Consider the following 16,465-nt stretch of genomic DNA (forward strand, 5'->3'; position numbering starts at 1 on the left):
TGATATTGCCCAAATATCACTGAGCAATCTTTAATTAGTTGAGACTCAGTATAATTTTGTTTTAATCACTTTCCTCACAAGGCATCATCAACCATTAACCCTGCAAACAAGGACTGATGTTCACCAGCAGGACTTACCAATTAAAACCTGACCACTCTTCATTGCAGATCCTCCTGGCAGCAGGCCATGGACCACAAGCCTCTCTCCACCGCCCTGTTTTCCAGTTCTTCTCCAGCTCCACTTGGTCTGATGGATAATCCCAACAAGTACTTCCAGAAGCTTGAGCTGCTCTTTGGCTTTGGTGACGGTTAGCTTTTTGGGGTTTATGTAGATATTCACATCTTTGTGCCGCTGCTGGACAACAACTCCCGTTTTCTGATTGGACTGATGCTTTAGAATGGATACTGGCCCGCTGGCATTACTATTTTTTTTATTATAGCGCTTGGGTAAAAGTTTTTTACTTTTTAAAATCTTGGTAAACCGCTTGAGTTTGGGTTCATACTTTTTTCCTTCTCTGTAATCTTCTTCGATAATAATCTCATTTTCACTAAATCTGACATGGTTCACGGTAGGTGTCTCAGGAAGGAGGCTTTCCTCCTCATCCTCACTCAACTCCAAATAAAACAGCTCTCCATTTTTCTGCACACTGTCCAGCCATTCAGGCTCAAGGTCACTATGGAAAAGAAAAAAGACAGTCTGAATCGCAGCCAAACATAAGAAAAACAGTTATGCCTTTCCAGCATGGGGATGAGGGTAGGGGCTGGGGTGAAGGGGGATGGGAAGGGTGAAAGCTCCTTGATTATCTCAAAGTCTCCTTACTGTTTCTAATTTACTGTGAGCATCAGCATTATTTACTGTAGAATGCTGTTTGTAGAGCCTTGAAGAACTGGGGTTGGAGGAGAGGGGATCAAAATGGCACAGTGATAGCAAAGAAAACAAATGAAAAAAAGACATGGCCCTCTTCTAGAATCTAAGGTTCTGTTTTGTTTTTTAAATTTAATTCCCTGTGTGGTTTTTGTTCACTTTAGACAATTTCACTGGACAATAATTTATGTTAGTAGTTGATTATGCAATTATGTCTACAGATGTAAGACATTTGGAAATTGTACATAAAAACATCTTATTTGCATAGAAATTATTCATCATGGCTGACATGCTAAAACAAAAACTAAAGCCTACCAATATTAAGAGACTTTGTTTATATAATAAATTTTCAAAAAAAGGAACATTCACTCACCATGGACTAAAATCTTTGCTGAGATCAACTAATTTATCATACAATCACAGTTAATCATAATCACTTTGTAGCCTAAAATTTCCATAAAATTCTTTTTAATGAACAATTTTAGCAGGAAAAGTAAACCACATATTACACAATTCATCATGTGAAAAAAAAAAAAAACCTTTTAACTGGGAAGTAGGACATTGAAAAAAACAAAATTGTTGCTATTAAAGTGATTGAAACAGCACTGAAAAACAAAAATACTCTTCTTAAGGTAACAGAACTAACCAAACTCTATCCTGTTCTATGTTACAGTTTACCTTTCAAATTGGTATACTTTAAAGCAAAATTTGTTACAGTGGAAAAAAACTAACATGTGGAGAGAGTTTTTTTCAGAAACATGGACTGTAACACGCTGGCATGAAAGGGTATAATCTGTGTCCTCATTATTCAGTTACAAGACATCTCTATTTTCTGCAGTATTTATTATTAGCAACCCTGGTTCTTTTAACTTAAGAGTCAAGTGTCTCTTTCTAAATATTGTGGAAATTAATCCAAAAAAACGCACTATTCTATTACTCACTCTGAAACTAACCACTGCCCTGGTCTGTGGTTGGTAATTAATACTGAATTTTCAACTATATATGTTTGGTTTTAAAAAAAAAAAAAAAGTGTAACTATCCCCAGATATCAAAACTAACATTTCTTTGGCCCTTGCTGGTCCCCAATGTGTGGCATCATTTTAGGTACTTAGGCACATGTGTATTATTCACCATTATCAGTTGCTTTGAATATATCTGTCTATACCTGCAGAAATCAGCATTTAATAACTCTGCAGTTCTACTGATAAATAACTGTGTCTTTGCCATAAAAAATTAGATAACAATGTACCATAATTTAAAATGGCATAATGAAAATACCATAATTATACACAATTACTTATGGAGATACATATCAATTAGAAAATGAATGAAGCTGATTTGCTTTATCATCTCACCCTTTTAATCTGCTATGTTATTTATATTAAAGATCATCATCATCATTATGCTCAGTCGTGTCTGACTCTTTGCGACCCCATAGACTGTAGCCTACCAGGCTCCTCTGTCCATGGGATTTTCCAGGCAATAGTACTGGAGTGGATTGCCATTTCCTTCTCCAGGGGATCTTCCCAACCCAGGGCTCGAACCCGGGTCTCCCAAATTGTAGACAGACGCTTTACCGTCTGAGCCACCAGGGAAGTCCTATATATTAAAGATACGTGATTCCAAAGAAACATTTATCCCTCCCTGCTAAACATGATTCATCTTATTCTCTAAAATCTGAATGTGAAACCACTTTTTGGTTACGAGTTAATGATCCCAGCAGGGAAGTGTGCCAGGGAGGGTGGCATTCAGTAGTGGAACAAATAAACCGCGCCAGGCACTGTGCTGAGTACTAGAATTACAGTGATGATAACATCAGTTTCCTCCCTTGTCCAGAGGAGAGGAGAAACTGAGAAAGAGCTCATGACAATACACATGGTCAGTGCAAAAGAGAGTTTATCCAGCTTGGCCAAGTTGAGGGTGGGATCAAGGGAGACTTTTCAGTAGGGAGACCACAGAGGTGAGTTTTAAAGTGGCCACGGAGGAGGGCTTGGAGGGCTGAAACAGAGGATGAGATGAGAATTCCAAACAAAAGTACCAGGATGAGCAAAGGCCTTGACGGGTAGTCTCCTTGGTCTATGTGGACAACCACAGCTCATCGGTGGTTGTCAGAGTAGAGTTGGTGAGTTGGGAAATGATAGGAGATATGGAGTTCTAATTTTGTGAGGGACCCCTGCAAAAGGTTTGGATTTTGTTGTGTAGGTAAGAGAGCATCAGTGAAGACTTTTAGTAGAGGGTTTCCAAGTCACATAACCTTTGAACAGCTCTACTCTGACAGGATGATAGAAGTTGAGGTGGACAAAAATTCAAGTAAGAGGCCATGCAGGGGGCTGCTTCCATAGTCCAAGCAAATATGATATAACTAGGCAATGGGAGAGGAGATGGAAAGCAGGAAAAACATTTGAGAGATGCTTAAAAATCACCAGGACGTTGAGATTGATTAGATGTGATGATGAGCAAGAGGAAAGAACTGATGCTGACTAGATTTCTAGTTGGCAACTGTACTTTCATGCATCCTTTCTTATATATATAGGCAGACTCATTTTACATAAATGGGCATGTAATTATTGTACAGGTCATCCTCCCTTCCTACCTTTCACTGACATAAATGATGTTAAAATCTATGTACCACACAGGTCTTGCTATATAGCACAAAGGACTATATTTAATATCCTGTAATGAATCAAAATGGAAAAGAATATGAAAAAGAATATAGATATATAAGTACAACTGATTCGCTTTGCTGTATACCAGAAACTAACGTTATATATTGATACATAACATTGTATATCAACTATACTTCAATAAAAAAAAATTTCTGAAAATCGATGTTCTTATAACAATATAAAATATATATAGGGAAATCTGCTGTTTGTTTTGAAAAAGTGATTGGAACCTACACATATGCACATGCACACACCTGTATAATTTATCACTTAAAATCATGATTTAGAAATACCTAATGGCAGATATAGATGGGCAAACAGTGGAAACAGTGTCAGACTTTATTTTTGGGGGCTCCAAAATCACTGCAGATGGTGACTGCAGCCATGAAATTAAAAGACGCTTACTCCTTGGAAGAAAAGTTATGACCGACCTAGATAGCATATTCAAAAGCAGAGACATTACTTTGCCAACAAAGGTCTGTCTAGTCAAGACTACGGTTCTTCCTGTGGTCATGTATGGATGTGAGAGTTGGACTGTGAAGAAGGTTGAGCGCCGAAGAATTGATGCTTTTGAACTGTGGTGTTAGAGAAGACTCTTGAGAGTCCCTTGGACTGCAAGGACATCCAACCAGTCCATTCTGAAGGAGATCAGCCCTGGGATTTCTTTGGAGGGAATGATGCTGAAGCTGAAACTCCAGTACTTTGGCCACCTCATGTGAAGAACTGACTCATTGGAAAAGACTCTGATGCTGGGACAGACTGGGGGCAGGAGGAGAAGGGGACAACAGAGGATGAGATGGCTGGATGGCATCACTGACTCGATGGACGTGAGTCTGAGTGAACTCCGGGAGTTGGTGATGGGTAGGGAGGCCTGGCGTGCTGAGATTCATGGGGTCGCAAAGAGTCGGACACGACTGAGCAACTGAACTGAACTGAATGGCAGGTATGCAGATGACACCACCCTTATGTCAGAAAGTGAAGAGGAACTCAAAAGCCTCTTGATGAAGGTGAAAGAGGAGAGTGAAAAAGTTGGCTTAAAACTCAACATTCAGAAAACGAAGATCATGGCATCCGGTCCCACCACTTCATGGGAAATAGATGGGGTAACAGTGGAAACAGTGTCAGACTTTATTTTTTTGGGCTCCAAAACCACTGCAGATGGTGAGTGCAGCCATGAAATTAAAAGATGCTTACTCCTTGGGAGAAAAATTATGACCAACCTAGATAGCATATTCAAAAGCAGAGACATTACTTTGCCAACAAAGGTCCATCTAGTCAAGGCTATGGTTTTTCCTGTGGTCATGTATGGATGTGAGAGTTGGACTGTGAAGAAAGCTGAGTGCTGAAGAATTGATGCTTCTGAACTGTGGTGTTAGAGAAGACTCTTGAGAGTCCCTTGGACTGCAAGGAGATCCAACCAGTCCATTCTGAAGGAGATCAGCCCTGGGATTTCTTTGGAAGGAATGATGCTAAAGCTGAAACTCCAGTACTTTGGCCACCTCATGCGAAGAGTTGACTCATTGGAAAAGACTCTGATGCTGGGAGGGATTGGGGGCAGGAGGAGAAGGGGACGGCAGAGGATGAGATGGCTGGATGGCATCACCAACTCGAATGATGTGAGTCTGAGTGAACTCCGGGAGTTGGTGATGGGCAGGGAGGCCTGGCATGCTGCAATTTATGGGGCTGCAAAGAGTCGGACACGACTGAGCAACTGAACTGAACTGAATGGCTACATTAAGGTATGTAGCCTAAGGGAATTTGATTACTCACCTACTGATAAGCTTTATATTCATTTTTTTGGGGGGAGGGGGCTCCTATGTACAACACTACAATAACCATTTTTTTATGTAGGGAAATATATATATGTACATACACATACATAGACATATATATACTTGTAATATATATGTATATACATATATATTTTTACCCAAAGACTATAGCAGTTCACATCTCCACCAGCAATGAATGAGATCCATTTTCTTAACCTCTAGATTTAAAAAATAATTCACTTTAAGCAGAATAATTTGCTTTTTAAGAAGAGGAAGAAATTTTTAAAAAGGGGATAAGAGACAAAAATCAAGACAAAGAAATGACTGTAGTATACAAATGAAGACAAAACACATAATAAAAGGAAAATGAACTGAGAAGTCACAGACCTTGGTGAAGCTGTTCTTTTGAGAGGGTCACTTTTCTGAGCTTTAGCTTTTCTCTTCTAGTAAATGGAGTCTAGCTATCTCGCAGAGCTGTCATTAACAGCAAGTAAAGTAACGTGTCTGGCACAGTTAAGGACAAACGACAGCTCCAGTCATCTTGCCCCCGAGTCAGAACTGTGGAGAAATGTACACCCTTATCAGATATAGCTCTTGTATTTCTGCACTCTTCCAAGCCCTAGCAGTAAATGAAATGTCTCCAACAATCTCTGCTAGGTTCCAGCTAAGTGCTGGTGACACAGGAACCAAAACTAGACAGTGCCTTTAAGGCCACAGATCAGGATTCCCAGAAGGTTCCTTACTTTAGTGCGTGCGTGCTAAGTCACTTCAGTCAGCTCTGACTCTTTGCGACCCTGTGGACTGTAGTCTGCCAGACTCCTCTATCCCTGGGGATTCTCCAGGCAAGAATACTGGAGTGGGTTGCCATGCCCTCCTCCAGAGAATCTTCCCAACTCAGAGATAGAACTTGCATCTCCTGAAGCTTCCTGCATTGTAGGCAGACTCTTTACCACTGAACCACAGGGAAGCCCTCCTTATTTCTACCACAGGTGATTAATTCCTATCACAAAAACATCAAGAGTATAACTGATAAACATGCCAGAAAGTTTACAAAGGTGGAAGACTATACTCTCAAACTAGTTCTATTTTAATGGATGAGGTGTACTAAAAACAACAAGAAACCCCAACTTTTCATTGCAACTATTCATTAATAGTGAAATTAGTATTGTATGTAGATACACCCCACTCTAAGAGATGGAGCTTAATCTTGCTTCCTCTTTAGTGTGGACTGGACTCAGTGATGTGCTTCCAAAGAAGAGAGCATGGGAAGTGAAATGCAGCAGCTTCACAGTGAAGAAATCTGGCAGTCACTACCTTAACCAAGTGACTGAGGTTATGAAAAACAAGGAAGGACTGAGAAACTGTCACGACCGGAGGAAACTAGGGAGACATGATGACTAATGCCATATGATACTCTGGATTGGATCTGGGAACCGAAAAAGGACTTAAGCAGAGGAACGGTGAAATCTGAATAAAGTCAGGAGTTTAGTTAATAGGACTGTACTAATGTTAATTTCTTAGTTTTGACAAACGTACCATATTTGTGTAAAAGGTTAACATCAGAGAAAAACTGGGTGAAGAATTTACAGAAACTCTTTGTACTACCTTTGCAACTTTTCTGTAAACATAAATTTATTCCAAAATAAAAGATTCATTTTTAAGTCTACCAGTTTTAAGATTTTTATGATATATAAAAATCACAGCAATCAATATTAACATAAATATCCTTTCATATCTTTTTCTGAGATCCTATGGTGCAAGCTGCAAAGCTGTTATTGTGCAAATGTCTTTCAATGAGATTCTTACTTTCTTTATTCTGCTTTGCTCTAAACAGAAATAACTGTGTATTTATAGTCGGCCTGCAAAGTTTGATGGCACATCAATTGGGTTCAAACTCTAAATGATGTGGTAAATATGGGCAGAGGCCTTCTTCCTAGAGAAAAACTTGCTAATCTGCAGATAATCTAGTTTGCTTACATAAGCTGTAACAGAAATATATTAAAGAAAACAAACTTTAGATAATGCTAATAAGTTGCTCAATTATTGATGTATTCAAGAATTCCATGTTGATACTACATCTTTTTTTCTTCTTCTAAGTGATCGAATCTCTCAGATCCTTAGCTGCATTAATGTCAGCATTTTTCACCAAGTGAAATAGCATCAGCATTTCCTTGGTCACCACAAGAACAAGAAAAATGTTATGAAACAGCCAGCCCTCACGGCACATTTCCTTAAGGAAAACAGATTTTGGCTACAATTTCAAACCTCTTACGTTATAGTTTTTTCTTTTTAGTGGGAAAAGCACACATGCTTTACCTAGGCAGCCAATACATGTAGCTATGTAGTTACACAGTACTAACAGGTAGAGCAGGGCAAGTCTAGGGACAGAGAAAAACCACACGAAAAAAAGCAGCATGACAAATGATCATGGATTCCACTGGGGCTTGGTTCAGTAAGGACTGGTCTGCGCAATGCTTTTCTGTGTTTTCATTTCTATGTTCTGTCTACCAGCAATATCTAAATTTTCATCTCCAAAGTCTTCGGCTTGTTTTCTAAAAGGAAATAATGATTTTTAATGGATAAAATCTGTGCTAGCTTGAGAAGGTGGGGAACCTGGGGTGGGCTGATGGTGTTCCTTCCAGTCCAGCCACAGCCACCACTGAACAAATGTGAAGCACAACAGAGAAGGGGTGAGCCAGTGAGCTAACAACTGTGAACCTGTTGCCTGAAACAACTCTTTGCACCAGGGACACATCTCCACTGGAACTATGCTAATGATGACCCCATCCCCTATCCCAACACTTCAGCTAAACGGGGCAAGTCTACAGTGCACTAAGTTAAGGACACGATCTAACTCTGGTAGAACTGGAAACACAGACTAGCAAATCGGTTTCTGCTAGGACTTTACTGTGCTTTTAAAAGAAGTCAGGTGGACAGACAGCTCTTCATCTAGCTCAAACACAAGTGCCAAAAGCGAGGAATGAAAACTGCTATAAAGAAAACAAGGGCTTCCTTGGCGGTTCAGGAGTAAAAGAAGCTGCCTGCAATGGAGACGTGGGTTCGATCCCTGGGTCAGGAAGACTGCCTAGAGAAGGAAATGACAATCCCCTCCAGTATTCTTGCCTGGGAAATCCTCTCGACAGAGGAGCTGGCTATGAGGTCGCAAACAGTCAGACACTATTTAGTGACTAAACAACAACAACACAGGAGAAAAACTGTTACTGGAGAAATAAAATCTTGTTATTGTTCAGCTGCTAAGTTGTGTATGACTGTGTGTGACCCCATGGACTAGAGCACGCCAGGCTTCTCTGTTCTTCACTATCTCCTGGAGTTTGCTCAGATTCACAACCATTAAGTTGGTGATGCCATCGAACCGTCTCATCCTCTGAGCCCTCTTCTCCTTTGCCTTCAACCTCTCCAAGCATCAGGGTCTTTTCCAGTGGGCAGCTCTTCACATCAGGTGGCCAAAGTATTGGACCTTCAGCTTCAGCATCAGTCCTTTCAATGAATATTCAAGGTCAATTTCCTTTAGGATTGACTGGTTATATCTCCTTAGTGTCCAAGGGACTCTCAAGAGACTTCTTCAACACCATAGTTCAAAAACATCAATTCTTTGGTGTTCAGCTTTCTTAATAGTCTAACTCTCACATCCATACATGACTACTGGAAAAACCATAGCTTTGACTATATGGACCTTTGTTGGCAAAGTAATGTCTCTGCTTTGTAATATGCTGCCTAAGTTGGTCATAGCTTTTCTTCCAAGGAGCAAGCATCTTTTAATTTCAAGGCTGCAGTCCCCATCTGCAGTGATTTTGGAGCCCAAGAAAACAAAACCTGTCACTGCTTCCACTTCTGCCTCTTCTATTTGCCATGAAGTGATGGGGCCAGATGCCATAATCTTTTTTAATGTTGAGTTTCAAGCCAACTTTTTCACTCCTCTTTCATGCTCGTCAAGAGGCTCTTTATTTCTTTTTCACTTTCTGCCATTAGAGCGGTATCATCTGCATATCTGAGGTTGTTGGTATTTCTCCTGGCAATCTTGATTCCAGCTTGTGATTCATTCAATCTTGATTCCAGCTTGTGGCATTTTGCATGATGTACTCTGCATATAAGTTAAATAAGCAGGGTGACAATATACAGCCATGACATACTCCTTTTCCAATTTTGAATCAGTTAGCTGTCTGGTTCTTGACCTGCATACAGGTTTCTCAGGAGACAGGTAAGGAGGTCTGGTATTCCCATCTCTTTAAGAATTTTCCACAATTTTGTTTGTTGTGATCCACTGCTGCTAAGTCGCTTCAGTCGTGTCTGACTCTGTGCGACCCCATAGATGGCAGCCCACCAGGCTCCCCCGTCCCTGGAATTCTCCAGGCAAGAACACTGGAGTGGGTTGCCATTTCCTTCTTAATTGTTGTGATCCACAATTAAGTCTGCTGCTGCTGCTAAGTCGCTTCAGTCATGTCCGACTCTGTGAGACCCCATAGACAGCAGCCCACCAGGCTCCACCGTCCCTGGGATTCTCCAGGCAAGAACACTGGAGTGGGTTGCCATTTTCTTCTCCAATGCATGAAAGTGAAAAGTGAAAGTGAAGTCACTCAGTCGTGTCTGACTCTTCGCGACCCCATGGACTGCAGCCTACCAGCCTCCTCCGTCCATGGGAGTTTCCAGGCAAGAGTACTGGAGTGGGATGCCATTACAATTAAGTCTAAAAAGGATCAATTAAGGTTCCAGGAGAAAGTAGCACTTAAATGGGACCTTGAATGATGATGACAAGTAGAGACAGGAAGAATAGTTATTTCAAACAGAGAGAACAAAGTATGTACAAAGTGTAGGAGGAGTAAAAGAACATTGTAGGAATGAGAATGGGTGACCATTTCATTGTAGTAATATTATGCACTGAATTCTTACGTTCCCCCAGAATTCATATTTTGAAACACTACCCTCCAATGCAATGGTATCAGGAGGTGAGGCCCTTGGGATGTAATTAGAATTAGATGAGGTCACAAGGGTGGAGCCCTCATGAATGGAATTAATGCCCTTAGAAGAGCCACAGAGAACTTGTTTCTCCTCTCTACTATGTGAGAATACAATGAGAATGTGCAGTCTGTAACTTGGAAGAGGGCCCTCACCAGAACTTGGCCATGTTGATATCTTGACCTTGGACTTTCAGTCTCCAGAGCTGTGAGAAATAAATTTCTACTGTTTATATACCACATAGTTTAGGATTTTTTTTTTTCTTTGCTATGTTACATGGCTTGTGGGATCTTGGTTCTCTAACTAGGGGGAACCTGTGTCCCCTGCAGTGGAAGCATGGAGTCCTAACCACTGGACCACCAGGGAATTCCCTAGGATGTTTTTAAATTAGTGGCCAGAGATAAGACAAGTAGGAATAAAGGTGACTTAAAGGAAGATTATCAAAGATGGATCTGAGAGGCTAAAGAACAGATCTAAAATAGCTTTAAAAAGCATCCTAAGGAATCTGGAATTTTATCTGGGATGACAAAAAGCTTTTGAGTAGAAAAATGATTTAATAGATTTTTCTTTTTAGAGCAGTTTCAGGTTCACAGCAAAATTGAGCTGAAGGTACAGCGACTTTTCATATACTCCCTCCCCATGACATGCATGACCTCCTCTACTATCAACATCCTTCACCAGCGTGGTTCATGTATTACAATTGATAAACTCATAATCATAATCACCCCAAATCCACAATTTACGTTACTGTTTATTCTTGGTGTTGTACAATCTAAAGGTTTAGACAAATGTATAATGCCATGTATCATCCAACCGCTATATAGCATCACACATAGGAGTTACACTGACCTAACACAATTATTCTAATATTTCCAAGTTTAAAATAAAAGTTAAAAAAGATGAAGGCCCATAAAGTTTCCCAGTTACCAGGAAGATAGTTTTTATGTTAAAGAAAAGCATGTCTTTTCTAAGGCAGCCAGCCAAAGATTTCATTTCCAAAGAGACAGAAAAGCTTATACATTCAGCCTTTATTTTCTCTTTAAGTGTTTGCCCCTTAGAATATAGTGCTCTTGAGACATCTTGTAAAGTAATAAGTTACAACCAAGAATTAATTCTGAATTCCTAAAAACCAAAGAATACTTGATGAAATTAAAATGTCAACACTTTCAGGTTTTCAGAACCCTACTCTTAATCTAGTACTTATTACACTGAACCAAATGCCTCTCATAATTGCTGAAAAAATTATTTTGACATTGCAAATATGCTATGGATACTGAAAAAATTAGTAAAAGTTTCAGTTGTTTCAGGCTACATTATAAGAAATTTCATTGTAATTGAAGTGGTTGAATTCTTTGAACAACAGTCTACAGTGATCAAACCTAAAATATTACATAAGTTTTTTAATCTCAGCCTTCTTTTCCTGATCATAAGGATGATCTGGTTAAGCACATGGAGATCAACTTCATTTTAGTTAGCTTTATTGGTAATATTCATGCGTGTGTTTAATTATACTTTTGATCCAAACTGCTACACTGTATCTTTTTGCAATAGGTTCTCTACAAGAAAAATAATTTAGAACTGTAGTTTAGAAAGTAAACACAGTCAGCTGTATGGAAGAAAGACAGCAAACAGGAGAAATGAGAAGCACCCAGACCAGTTATACGGCTACTCCACTGGTATAAGGGACAGGCGAGCAGTTTAAGTAAGGCGGCGCCTGTGAGAAGGGGAAGGAGGTGCTAGGGTGGATATTAGAAAAGTAAGTCAACAGGATTGGAGACTTATCAGATCTGAAGACCTGAGTAAAAAGAGAGTGAGGTCAGCAAAGGAGATGGGCGACACTAGTGGGGAACAAGGCAGACAATGAATTCTTTTCAATATGCTGAGATGGAGATGGTGGCAGAGAATTACCATATCTCATCATAAACCTAGCTACATACTGTTTCACTTTTTAATCGATGTAATTTGATAAAAGAAAAATTAAAAGAAAAGAGAAGTCAAGGTTCAGAGTAGGAGAGAAAAAGGAAAATATTGTACTAAGCTGGATATTATTAATAATATATTGCACCATAACTCTGAATGAAACATTTTGATTCTTCACTTAGCTTAGCACCTTCCCACATTAAAACCCAAGAAAAAGACAAATTTTGATATATCCAAGGAATCCTATTGAGAAACAAAAAGGAAAGAACTACATATAAGTAACAAAATGAATCTCAAAATAACTATGCTCAATCCTATTCAGAAATAAATGGAGTCCTATTCCGAAATAAAAAGGAGAAAACTATTTAGGCAACAATATGAATGAGTCTCAAAATAAGTATGCAGAGTAGAAGAAGCTAGACAAAAAAGAGTCCATACTGTATGATTTCATTTTTATAAAACTCTGGAAATACAAACTCATCTATCACTACAGAAAGCAGATAAGTGGTTGTAAGGAGGGAGGCAGGCATGAGTAGTATTGGGGAGGCACACAGGGAAACTTCTGGAAGACAAGGATATGTTCATTATCTTGGCAGATGTATACGTGTCAAAACTTATCAAATCGTGCACTTTAAATATGTATGATTTATTATATGTCAGTTACACTTCAATAAAGATGTTAAAATATCCCAGAAAAAAAAATTAAAGGACATATTTCTCTTCTCCAGTCATTCTTCTTATTTTCAGTGGACATTCCTTAGCTTTTTATAGCTGAATTCTCTTTCTAAAGTATCCCTTTTTCTCCCCATCAGCCAAAGTTTTAAAACTCACAACAGTAAACAATTCACTTTGAAAAATCAAAACTCTAGGTCAATTTTATGAAAACTGGTAACTTTGGCCAACACAAACCATGTGGCTTCAATGAGCTGGATAACTGTAAACCAAAGCAAAGAAACATGGAGTTATTGCAAGTAAATGTATTTCTGTCATTTCAGGACTGAAAACTAGTCAACGGTTCCCTCAACCCAACCCACCCTCCAGTATTACCTCTGAAGCTTCCTCAGGGACTAGCCAATATGCCAGGTTAGGAGATACTGCACTAATTTAAAATTTTCCTCTTATAAGTACCTATTAAAAGTACTATAACCAGAATGTACCTTAAAGACATCTTCTCTATAAAATGATAAACTTATTATTGACAATAACTTGCAGCTCAAATTGGTTTTCAGTTTCAAAGCATGTCAGAAACAATGACAATTTCCAGAAAGAATATGCGAAATTAACTGGAACCTTGAAAGTTCAGAACACTTTATGTGAATGGCGTAACTTCCTTAATAACCTCCATGTAGGCAATGAAAGACAACAAGCAATTCATCTCTTAGCTTTGAGGAGAAAGCTTAGGTTCACATCCCTACATCTTTGATCCACATGTTCCAGTGTGCTGTCCAATGGGAAGGCCATCACGTGCACTGGTGACTCTGCAGCTTAGGGAGGTAGATGTCATAAGGAAAAACCGACAGAAGCCTACCCGGTCAGGTCAGTATATCAACTCGTACCTTCTAAACACCAAGAAATGACAGCCATAAAATCTGGATCTTGGTAGGACCTGAACTGTAGACCAGCTAAACAGTTTACATTTGAGATTTCCTGTAGTCTTCTTATTAGGATGTTAAAGATACTGGGACATATGGAGTGATCAGGAAATGACTGATACAGAAAATTTAAAGGCCATTAAAAAAAAACTAAAATATAATACATATATACATGTATTCAGAATCACACTGCTGCTGCTAAGTCGCTTCAGTCATGTCTGACTCCAAAGACGGCAGCCCACCAGGCTCCTCTGTCCCTGGGATTCTCCAGGCAAGAATACTGGAGTGGGTTGTCATTTCCTTCTCTAATGCATGCATGCATGCTAAGTCGCTCCAGTCCTGTCCAACTCTCTGAATTACAAAATGCTTTTCTAACACAAGGTCCTTAGCTTGCTCATTTCCCAGGTAACAGGGCTAGCTCATTTATTTATTCATCAAAATCAACATACCCCCTTTGAAAACAGGTCTCCTAAATTTCTCCACTGATAGCACTCAACTGTGTGACCTTAAGAAAATTATAGATGCTCTCTGGACTAAAAGTGTGTGATTCTAAGATGTAGAGAAACCAAGAGTTTGAATCTCACATTGTCTATGGCTCCAATAGCAAGACCAAAGAAGGTTCCACATAATCCATACTTCCCTTCAAGCAGCCTGGCTTGACAGCCATGAATTTTTAAATTATTTTTTAAATGACCACAGTAGAAGATCACACAAAGTATTTGATATCCTTTAATTTGCTCAAGTCTTCCAGAATATAATCTGTCCTCATTAAGCCTCTAGAACACATTTAAGCAGCCAGTAGAGATGGTTTTTTCCTCCTGCTTTTTAAAGATAATGATAAAAATGTTTTACATGCCTATGGGTGAAAATAACTGCCAAGTAACTGATACTCGTAAATATACATTAAACACTCCTGTTATTTTTAAATACATATAAAATGTCATTCTAAGAATGACTATATATGGCAGTCACTGATTGATGCTTTGGCACCAGAACAGTTTCACAGCTAGCTGTCAAGCAAACACCAATTACTTTAATTGACCTTTCCAAAAAGTTCTCAATCCATAGCAGCAAGGGATAAATGCCTTCAAAACTGAAGCAGCATTGGGTACTGTGAACAAAAATAACTTTGCATCATTTTTAGGGATAAGAAAGTAGAAAATAATACTTAAGATACTCTGTATTTAAAAATTACATTATGACACAAAACAGAAAACAAGAAAACCATGGAAGTTCATAGGAAAATACAGCAGAAATACCATCTCCCTCCCCAAAGCTAAAATACAGCAGAAATACCCCAAAAAGCTGAGAGGTTGTTCTCTTTGGTGAGGCTAGGGTTGATCTAGGGTTGATCTACTTTCTTTTATATGTCTATTCAGTTTTATAACGGCAGAAAAACCTACATAACTTAAATAGCTGACCAAACTTAGAAGGTGTCCCTTCACTCTAAATACTATTGAGATTAAAGTCACAAAGATCATGACACCAAAGCAAGAAGACACTGCGACAGAACAGAATTTTGTGAACACTCTAGCAGATTATACTCTGATACAAAACTCACCAGAGACCCTCCTCCTTAAAACCTACAATAACAAAGAATGTACAATAACAAAGAATGTACAGTAACAGTCATTTCGGCTCACATTATCGCACAGCTGAAACCTGGTGCAAATAACCCCCACTTATTATAGAACCTCAAACACTTATTCTCTACCACGCCAACACTCTCGAAGTCTCCCCAGCCCACGTGTACACTTTCGGGACAGAAAGGATGGATTTAATTGTCCCTCTTCGAGAACCTTACTTAGAGTCTGTACTCGTAGGGGAGTATGAACCCGAGTCGCTGACCGGATCTTCAGGATCATAATCCTGATGATCTTCTTGTGAAGAAGGGTCTCCAGGGAGTCCCTCTGGGCTCCGAACCGAACCGCATGACGGCAGAGACGCCATCAGCAGGGATGCCGCTGCTAAAAGCAGAGTAATTCAAACCCCGCATCTACAGCTTGCCGGCGCCGCCATGTTGCCTCCTCTCGGGAAGCGACCGGGGCCACGTGACCACCAATCCTCAGCTGCAATTGGTGGCAGCTCAGGTTGCCAGGGAGACGGGGAAGCTTCTTGGAGAGAACTGAGACCCACTGAAAGGAGCCAATGAACTAAAATTTCTAGGACATCCGGGAAGAATGGAAGAAGCTAAAACTTAACCACTTACGCTCCCCGAAAGACACTCATTTGGAGCAGCTTAACGTGTTAAAACTAGTGGAGGCCCACTGGGTTTGTTTTTTTTTTTTCCTTGCAGTTTGCACTTTGTTGCTACGCCGAAAGCTGTCCAAACCTTAGATGGGCTCCGCCTGGGTTTCCCTAGAGTAAAGGAAACTGCCTTCTACCTCTCTGTACGTGCTTGGAATGGACGCTTTTAAGCAATGCCATGTAGGTGTTAATGTAAATACGCGCCATTATTTCTTTGGTTTTCTTATTGTTTCACAGAAGTAAATATTTTCACAGTTCTTCTAAGCAGATGTTATAGAGGTGCTTCAAATTGGTGCCAATATTGTGAAATCAACTGCGTGTTCATTTTCTAGCTGAAAATTTTATAATTTGATGAAGTGTTCTCATCACTGAAGTCGGAAGTGTACACAGGTAGAATTTACCTGTCTTTTGCGAATACTTGCACCAACTA

The 16,465-nt window shown here is 39.6% G+C and overlaps 1 protein-coding gene across 2 annotated transcripts in view; it reads right to left on the reverse strand.

Moving 5' to 3' along the window:
- Positions 1–16,079, reverse strand: part of INTU (inturned planar cell polarity protein) — an 88,307-nt gene extending 72,228 nt beyond the window's left edge. The window contains exons 1-2 of one of the 2 annotated variants that reach the window (XM_055549654.1): positions 15,593–16,076; positions 138–673 (exon numbers count right to left, since the gene is read on the reverse strand). In XM_055549654.1, coding sequence (XP_055405629.1) covers positions 138–673; positions 15,593–15,738 — 682 coding nt within the window. In that variant the 5' untranslated portion in view covers positions 15,739–16,076. Of the gene's footprint in view, positions 1–137; positions 674–15,592 lie in introns of both variants that reach the window. The other variant, XM_055549655.1, reaches the window with a different exon arrangement.
- Positions 16,080–16,465: the final 386 nt, after the last annotated feature.

The sequence above is a fragment of the Bubalus kerabau genome, chromosome 16 (genome assembly GCF_029407905.1).
Source record: "Bubalus kerabau isolate K-KA32 ecotype Philippines breed swamp buffalo chromosome 16, PCC_UOA_SB_1v2, whole genome shotgun sequence".
Lineage (NCBI taxonomy): Eukaryota > Metazoa > Chordata > Mammalia > Artiodactyla > Bovidae > Bubalus > Bubalus kerabau.